Consider the following 9135-nt stretch of genomic DNA (forward strand, 5'->3'; position numbering starts at 1 on the left):
CATTTACTATGGGTTTTGTTTTGCAATTTTTGCACTTTGGTATCAATGTAAGTTTTTAAAATAGAAAAGAAACACTGAAATAAAATATAGCCTCATAGAAGCCCAGTCATAATCAGTACAGATAAAACACGAAAACTGTGTTCCTATTAATCCTAATGTGTTAGTGACATTAACCACTTCTATTACAAGCATCAAAATCAGTTGTTCACTACTAGTATTGATATGTAAGGTAATATAACAATAACTGTACAGCTAATTGTACTACTACTGTTATTATAACTGCTCCAGCTGTTCTACAACTTCTACATCCTTTCAAAACAGCTGCTTATCATTCTGCAGAAATAATAATTTCTACATGCACGCATACAGAAGATCAAACATAAAAATAAAAAAACACACACCCATACACTGCTTTTTACTTCCTCCAATAATTCAGTCCAAACAATTATTACCTTTTGTATCACTTGCCCCTCCTACTAGATTGTAAGCTCTCACGAGCAGGGCCCTCCCAACCCTATTGTCCTGAAACTGTATTGTATTGTAAATTGTATTGTAACTGTACTGTCTCCACTCTTTTGTAAAGGGCTGAGCAAATTGTTGGCGCTATATAAATCCTGTATTATAATAATAATACACTTACAGTGCCTATAAAAAAATTCAGAATGGATGCTTTATCATCAGTGAATGTATTTTTGCTATTCTTTTGCTATCTGCTATCTGCTATGCTAGTTTGCTTTTTTTAAATTGATCACAACGACTTCCGGTTCCGGCGCCTGCAGAGCAAGTCACGTATGTGAGGAGCTCCGGGCTTACGGGGCGACTAAATCTGCATTTTATATCGGCCAGAGCTGCCACCGAGCGGTCACGCAAGACCCAAATAGCCTTCACACCCGGTCTCTGTCCATGGACAGATTTGTTGACAGATCTCGCGCTCCGCCGAGATCGGAATCCCGTCCTGGGAAAACGAGCGCGCGCAATCTGGCGGAAGCCATGGAGGTCTCTCAACCGGCCTCACTAACGGACCTAGATGCCGAATCTATATCGGACCCTGAAACATCCGTCGACTCTGCGAAGATAGCCGCAGCGGTAGCCAGGTTATTGAAGCCTACCATACAGGCCTCGGTACAGGCCGCGGTCGACTCGGCTGTCAGTAAGGGCATTCAGTCGCTCCATTATGAGCTCCTGGCACAAGCTCACCGCATCACGGAGGTGGAAAACAGAGTTTCCCTCTTGGAAGACGAGCTGGCATCCACCAAAGCTCGCCTACAGACCATTGCCAAACATCATCAAACGGTCACTGCCAAGTTGGAGGATCTGGAGAACCGATCTAGGAGGAACAACTTACGTATAGTAGGTCTGCCTGAGTCCTACCTACCAGCCGACTTATCAAATCTCTGCTCACATCTCCTACCAGAAGCGCTGGGACTTACCCGTGCTTGCACTGTGGAAAGGGCACATCGCTTGGGGTCGCAGCAGCAGAAGTACTCACGCCCACGCCCCCTAATAGTGAAATACCTGTCATATGTGGATAAAGTAGACATCCTCAAGGCTTATCGCAATGGATCGAACTTTCGTTTTGACGGCCACAACATCCTTCTCTTTGCTGACTATTCAGCTGAAGTAAGCCGCAAGCGGAAGGCTTTCTCCGAGATCTGCAAGATGCTATACCAAAGCAAACTGCGTTTCTCCCTGATCTACCCGGCGACTCTGAGTATCCAATCAGGGGACGGGACTCGTCACACTTTTACATCGCCTCAAGATGCCTTACAGTTTCTGGAACCGGCTGATGTGGCGGGCTCTGATCAACGTTCCCACTCTGGAAGCAAGCAATAACGACGATCCTCTCCACCTCCAACCTCCACACTGGGAGAGCCCACCTGAATCCACCGAGACCGCCGTGAAAAATGATGATCTGAAGTCGGATCCCCGACCCTGAACGAGGCGGCTTGTCTCTGTGGCTCTTGGCCGGCGATGTAACGTGTTAGAGGGTGCAACACGTCTTGTTTATTTTTCGTGGTTTTCTTTTTATCTGCCTCGTCATTTTGAAGTGGAAGTTTGTGCCCGCTGTTGGGTACCCCTAGTTCTGGCTTGTGTATCGCCTACATTACTTCACCATACGGATGGGACAGACGGAGGACTTCACCTCGCCTCATCACGTCACTATGTTTGACAGTTCTCACCTATATATCCCCACCGTTGACACTTTTTCTAAGACGGCATAGCTCTGGCCTAAGATGAACCCCCTTACCTAAAGTCCCGTTTTCTTTTTCACTAGTGTTTTTGATCCGATTCGCACTGTGGGAAAAAAGGGAGTGATATGACTTGTTTTTTTTTTTCCTCAGGTTCTTTACTCCATGCTCCCCATCACTTAACTAGTAAATAGGTCCTTGATATACCTTTCCTGGTTCACAAAAATATTTCCTACTGTTAAAATAGTTTAGAACAATCATCAGCATCAGAAACATCTTAAACAATCAAAAAACATTGGCAGAAAATCCTGAAGAGTGCCCACTCACTTATGATATCATGCATGACAAGGTGGGGGATTTCCTGGAATTCCCTCATCTACTGGTAATTCTCTCTGGATTCCATGGAGTTGGGTGCATGAGTCCTGGGACAATGGTAAAATTAACCACTTGAGTAGTTAATTCATTAAACAGGGTTAACGTCTGAGATAATGTTGAGCATCATCATTTTAAAATGTTTTAATTCAAAGTTAAATAAAACATTCTGATGCTTTCAAACCTGATATAATTCGAATATATAGATAATTATCTGTTAGTCATTAAACTGTGTAGTTTTAATACATATAAAGACCTTAGGAAATTACCGCATTTAAATCGTATTTGTTAATAATATGTATTTTAAAAAATGAAAAATAAATATGAAAAACAGTTTTGTGCTGCAAGCCAATAATAACATAGTGGGAGATTTATAAAGGCAAGTGTAAACTTAATAAGGGACCTATTTTGTGGACATCAAGAGTTTTGCATTATTTTTGCATCTATGACTGTTGTTCCTCAGTACGTTGCACCCAGCTATACAATTTCTGTGACAGCTTGCAATAGTTTTATAATTGCCTTTGCATCATGTTTACATTTTCAACAAGCAGAAATAATACCTGATAGAGTATATTTCAATATTCCTCTGACTCAATAAAGGGACTTTTACTAAAGTTAAATAGATTAAATAAAAAGTTCCCGCCCAATGTGCTGCTTACCCATTCATGTTCCTGACTTGAAAAAAACCTGTTCACTCACTGGGTGGAGGTGAAGGTGTGCCTGCATTGTGTGATTATCCTTACCTGAGAGTTACATGCAAATTGGCTGTGAATCATCTGAGGCATTTTCTTGCACAATCACCATTGTTTCCTTTTGGTTTTTTCCTGGGACTCTTTTTGTCTTTATTGCTTTATTGCCCTACGTACGTTACATCAAAACACGTGACTTCATCAGGGGTCTGATGAAGTCACATGTTTTGATGTAACGTACGTAGGGCAGAGCTTCTGATGTCACTGCACTGAGCTGAGCCGGACGAACAGGTTTTTTTCAACGCTTTGCTTCCATTTGCCTTGCTGGTTTGATCCAGCAATACACAATGCCTGTAGTGTTTACACCATTGTGAGTACGCATTTTTAATTTAATAAATTGTATTTTATTGGATGTTATGCACTATGTCCTTGTCCTTTTTCTCTTTCCTCATGGATTTATGCTGTGATCTGAGGAGACCTTATCGCCTTTTCTGTGCATGGGCTTCCCTCCCTCATTAAGAAGGGAAAAAGCGCATTTGACCTAGCTCTGTGGGTCTACCTCCCCAGGTGAGCACTCACTTGTTATCACTCACTGGGTGGAGGTGAAGGTCTGCCTGCATTGTGTGATTATCCTTACCTGAGAGTTTCATGCAGATTGGCTGCGAATCATCTGAGGAATTTTCTTGCACAATCACCATTGTTTCCTTTTGTTTTTTCCTGGGACTCTTTTTGTCTTTATTGCTTTTTTTGTGTGTAGATATATTCTTGTATGCCTCATTTGTTTGAAGGCTCATATACACACACACACACACAACACACACACAAAACAACACAATGGAGAAAGCAGAAAAGGTATCCAAAGTGCAAGAAACCGTAAAGATCAATCAGGTTTAGCCTACTGTAGTCAGATCACTGATTTTTTAATTGGATGCTATATGATACTGTATTTGATGCAGCTTTAAGCTTGAAAACTCATTATATTCTAGTCATGCACAAGATGCAGTATTCCAAAAACATTACAGGTGAATTATGTTTGACATGTCTTTAACGTGCACAGCTAGCTGAAGGACAGGTAACAACAAAGACCTGTGATCATCCATAAATCAGTACTCAGTAATAAATAAGAAGGGTCCAGTTTTATTTTAATTCCAAACTTCTAAAAATAGTTTATATTTCCACTGGCCCAACATGGAGCAATGGTGCACCTATTTCACTCTTTGAGAAAACACTGCCTTGACTTATCCAGTTTGAAGATGTCATCACTTTCATATTTAAATCCAAAATTAATATGAAAGTAGCCCCCTGCAACCATTATGTTTGTTCGGTATCATTGCCTCCAATAAAGTATTCTTGGTGATAGCTTTACAACTATGAATAGAACCTTGCTCTTTGGTGGCTTGGTATGTTTTAGTGTCTAAAATTAGTTTTAGACCACAAGTGCCAAAATGTAGTACAGAAAATGGCCCATGCTTAGATAAATATGTCATTGTTAGACATAAGGTTAATTAAGATATTGTGAAAAAAAACACAAAAACCCCAAGATTTAATGGTTTTTGCAGAATTCACAACATTATAAATGTTCTGTGTCTTAGCTCTTAACTATGACTGCTGATTTACATTTGTCATAACCTATTGTAGTAAAAGCTCTAACATGTATGGGGATGTTAAAAAAAATGTAAATGTGAAATCGAAATCATGTAGCTTAAACTTTACAGCACCAGCTTCATACTGTCAAGTTCCTTTATCACATTTTTTACGTAAATAAGAAACATATCAGCAAATGAACAACTGAAAAATAAAGAGTTAGATGCTTTGATGTCTATATTATTTAATACAAAGACAGTATCACTTCAAAAGAAGCTATTAAATGCAATGGAAATATAGATTTGATTTTTAATTGAAAAATTAATTCTTGAAGAATGTAGCCTTTGACATATACAAAATCAATAGCAATGCACGCCATGGATGGTTTCAGGAATTAAGGAGTAAAAAGTGTAGCTTCAGAGTAAAATTTCTTTGTGACCTTGAACAATCTGTGTTACCAGTTTACTCCTGGTAGGGAATTAGATTATAAAGCCCCAGGGACCATAACTCATTGCCCATTAATTATTCATAAGTATCACTGGAAAATAGAAATTAAGAACTCTGCATTGAAAATCTCTTTTAAGATTAAAGTACAGGTCATTAGAGGTTTAGTTTTTTTTATACTATGTACTATATATGACTTGCATGACAAAATGTTTTGTTACACACAGTTTCAAAAATACACATAATATACATAATAAATCTCTCATGTGATTAAAACAATATTGTCTAGAATGATAAGATATAACATACTCAATGTACTCCTCTCAAAGTACACCAAGCTTTACAGCTTGTCAATCATACAGAAGTGATCCACTCTAATTAAACTCAATTGGATAGCTAGCTTTGAAAAAAAAATGTTTAGCTAAGTGCCCTTTTAATCATGGCCAAGATATTGATTTAATACTGTCCTGCATGGACTATTTTCGAGGCAAACGTAAATCAAGGAAATATCAATCTAGATAGCCATTTTCCTTTACACCCTGATGAGACTTCATTCCATACCTTATTGATGTCCATTAAAGTGTTGCTATTACTGCTCTTACTACCACCAAGAGTAAATGAGACTGTGTGTTGGTATGTGTGTGTGTCGGTGTGTGTATGTCGGTATGTGTGTGTGTGTGTGTGTAAAGGAGAAAGGAAGTGGTAGAGAGGGAGAAAGAAAGAAAGAAAGAAAGAAAGAAAGAAAGAAAGAAAGAAAGAAAGAAAGAAAGAAAGAAAGAAAGAAAGAAAGAACAGGGATGGAGAGCAGAGAAGCAGAGATTTCAAATGACTACATTAACACTACCTGAATTGCTGCAGAAACATTGAAATTTATTGTGAAACACAATAGTACATTGTATAGAACAAATACCACAACAAACTTTAAATCTGACCAATTTGCTTAAACTTGTATCTTATTATGCTCTTAATCACAAATGACATGGATATTAATATCTGACACCATTATAGTTTTTAATCAAACAAAGATAAATAAATACATAAATGAATAACATATTATGTACTGGTTCCTCCTATAGAGGAAAGTACACATTGCATTGCTGTATACATTTATATAAGCTCATGATGATGACTACAGGTTGCACAGAATGAAAATGCAGCTGCAGGAGCGCGATTATGAATGTGCACGTAAACGGTTTTAAGGCATAACATGATCATAACACATACCTTAGTAAAAGTGCAGCTTCCCAGAAGTAAAAACCCGAAACAGCAGTTAGGATACATCTTATCCTTGCCATGTTTGGTTGTGATGGGCTGTGAAATGAAAATCATCAAAGTGACAGATGAGTGGAGCAGGTAGTACAAATCAGCAGGGCACTTAATTCAGCACCATGGACAGCTTCACAATGCAAGCTCCCGGTAATCCCGAACAGCACAATGAAGCCTGACTCCGGCACTCATCTACAGGAAATGTTTAGTGTCAGGTGCTTCTCTTGCATGCATGATAAATGGTATCAAATCCTCAGCAAAATGAAAAAAAACAACAACATTGTGAATGAAAAGCAGGCAGATGTGCAGAGTCCACTCCGAGCAGCAGTATTCCTATACACTGAAATGTGTCTGAGCTTTGGCTGGAGGCTGGACCACGGATCAGAGGATGGATGCAGGCGTCTTGGCAACATCCAATGAGAAAAGGATTATATTTGATGGAGGAATAAAAGGCAGTAGTAACCCCTTTCATCCTGTCAATACACGTGGGTCCTAGTAATAGAATGCAGCATTAAAGTTCCTGTCCATGGATCGTGATGTACTCCCTATTTCCTACAAGATGTTATTGACCCTGCAATAAATCTATAATTAAGCTTTTCAGTGCAAGAAAGGTATACATTTGTTTATGTGACTGCTTCACTATTGCAGAAAGGCTATTTGAAAATTGTTGCACATATTCTCCTATCTATACATTTTTTTTTCTTTACCTTGAACCTGTCACCCTCTAAATGCAGATTTGATTTATGTGTCTCATATAACAGAGAGAGCCAGGCTGGAAGGTCCTCTTGATCTCTTGCTTAGGTTATGTGTTTTTTTTCTGTGATCACAAAGCAGGGTGGCCAGTAGGGAGCAAAAGGGAGGGGGGACCTTTCGTTTTTCCCTCTAATGTAATGGCTTCATCACTGCAGCCTGTCACACAGTGGCAGGATCAGCAGTGTCTGCAGGACTGAGACACAAAGCCTATTGCTTACCAGATTTCTGTGTGACTGACATCCAGTTAAGGAATGTGCTTGCTTGAAGAATAAGGACATTACATGTTATATTTATGCCTCCAATCTAGTATTTCAGAGTTAGTTTGTTTTCTCTGTACAGTATGATAGTTGTGAACAGTTCATAATTTGACAATTTCCGGATTTTATTTAGTGCCCATTTACAGTATATGCAGCGACTGGAGTTTTTCAGCAACTGTCACTGCTGGGGCACATAGAAAACAATTGTTTTATGTGTATCCCGTTCACATCACAATAGTGTGACAGTCAGTGTGGTGCACTGTAAAAAACATGCAATGGACTACAGTCTACTGTGCACATCCACCGGACCTGTCAGAATGCACTAGCCTGCTCATAAAGAGCATTTTAGCGAGTGGGCTAGTTTGAACAGGCCCTAAAAAAAGGAATAAAGCCAACCCCTTTTTTTGGTTTGACTTCTCTTTTGGACCACATGAGTATATTTACTGTATTACAGTACCTGTGACCCAAAGTCATCAGATGGCATGCTTATAGACGGCAGTGTACCACACCAGCTCCCAGTATTGGGAAGATTATGCAAATGCTGCTACCCTGGTAGTTTTTCCACTGACTCCAGCTGTACTACAAATCCCAGCAGTACATTATACAGCAATTCAGAATGCCACCAAGTAGTGATGACTACAAATCTCAGCAATACATTGTACAACAATGCAGAATACACAAGCTATAGAGGACTACCAATCCCAGCAATACATTGTACATCAATGCAGAATACCACAAGCTATAGAGGACTACAAATCCCAGCAATATAGTATACAGCAATGCAGAATACCACCAGCTAGAAAAAACTAAAAACCCAGAAATCCATTATACAGCATTGTAGAATACCACCAGCTATAAAGGACTACAAATTCCAGCAATCCATTGTACAGTAATGCAGTATGCCACGGGCAATAGAGGACTACACATCCCATCAATACATTATACAGCAATACAGAATAATATGAAGCTACATACACTGTGTTGCTCACCAGGGCTATGCAGCATCTCATGTGGCTGTGCGTGGTCTGACGAGGGCTATGCAGTGTCTCAGGAAGCTGATTGGGGGCTGACTAGGACTGTGCAGGGTCTCATGAGGCTGTGTGGGAGCACAGAAGGCTGTGCGGGGTCTGACCGTGGCTGTATGAGTCCCACCATGGCTGTGTGGTCTCACCAGGGCTGTGCCGGGTCTCAACATGGTTTTGCACTGTCTCACCAGGGCTGCGTGAGGGTTTCATCAGGGCTGTGCACTGTCTCACCAGGACTGCGTGAGGGTCTTGCCAGAGATGCATGCGGGTCTCACCATGGCTGTACGGTCTCACCATGGCCGTGCGGTCTCACCAGGACTGTACGGTTCTCACCATGGCCGTGCGCTCCCACCCGGGCTGTACAGTTCTCACCAGGACTGCGTGCGGTCTCACCAGGGCTGCGAGCGGTCTCACCAGGGTGTAACACTCAGCGAGGGAAGTCTTACATTAATGGATCTCAGCTTAGGATGTGAGAAGGTAAGTAAGTTTAATTACCGTAGCAGTAGGGGTTGACCAGGAGCATTGGCTTATACATAATAGGTATAATTGGAAGTTC

The 9135-nt window shown here is 40.4% G+C and overlaps 1 protein-coding gene across 1 annotated transcript in view; it reads right to left on the reverse strand.

Annotated features, from left to right (window-relative positions):
* The window catches only part of GLRA3 (glycine receptor alpha 3), a 145243-nt gene extending 138556 nt beyond the window's left edge, over positions 1 to 6687 (reverse strand). The window contains exon 1 of the mRNA XM_018566521.1: positions 6503 to 6687. Coding sequence (XP_018422023.1) covers positions 6503 to 6573 — 71 coding nt within the window. The 5' untranslated portion in view covers positions 6574 to 6687. The remainder of the gene's footprint in view (positions 1 to 6502) is intronic.
* Positions 6688 to 9135: the final 2448 nt, after the last annotated feature.

This window comes from Nanorana parkeri, unplaced genomic scaffold (assembly GCF_000935625.1).
Source record: "Nanorana parkeri isolate BGI_ZX_2015 unplaced genomic scaffold, ASM93562v1 scaffold956, whole genome shotgun sequence".
NCBI lineage: Eukaryota > Metazoa > Chordata > Amphibia > Anura > Dicroglossidae > Nanorana > Nanorana parkeri.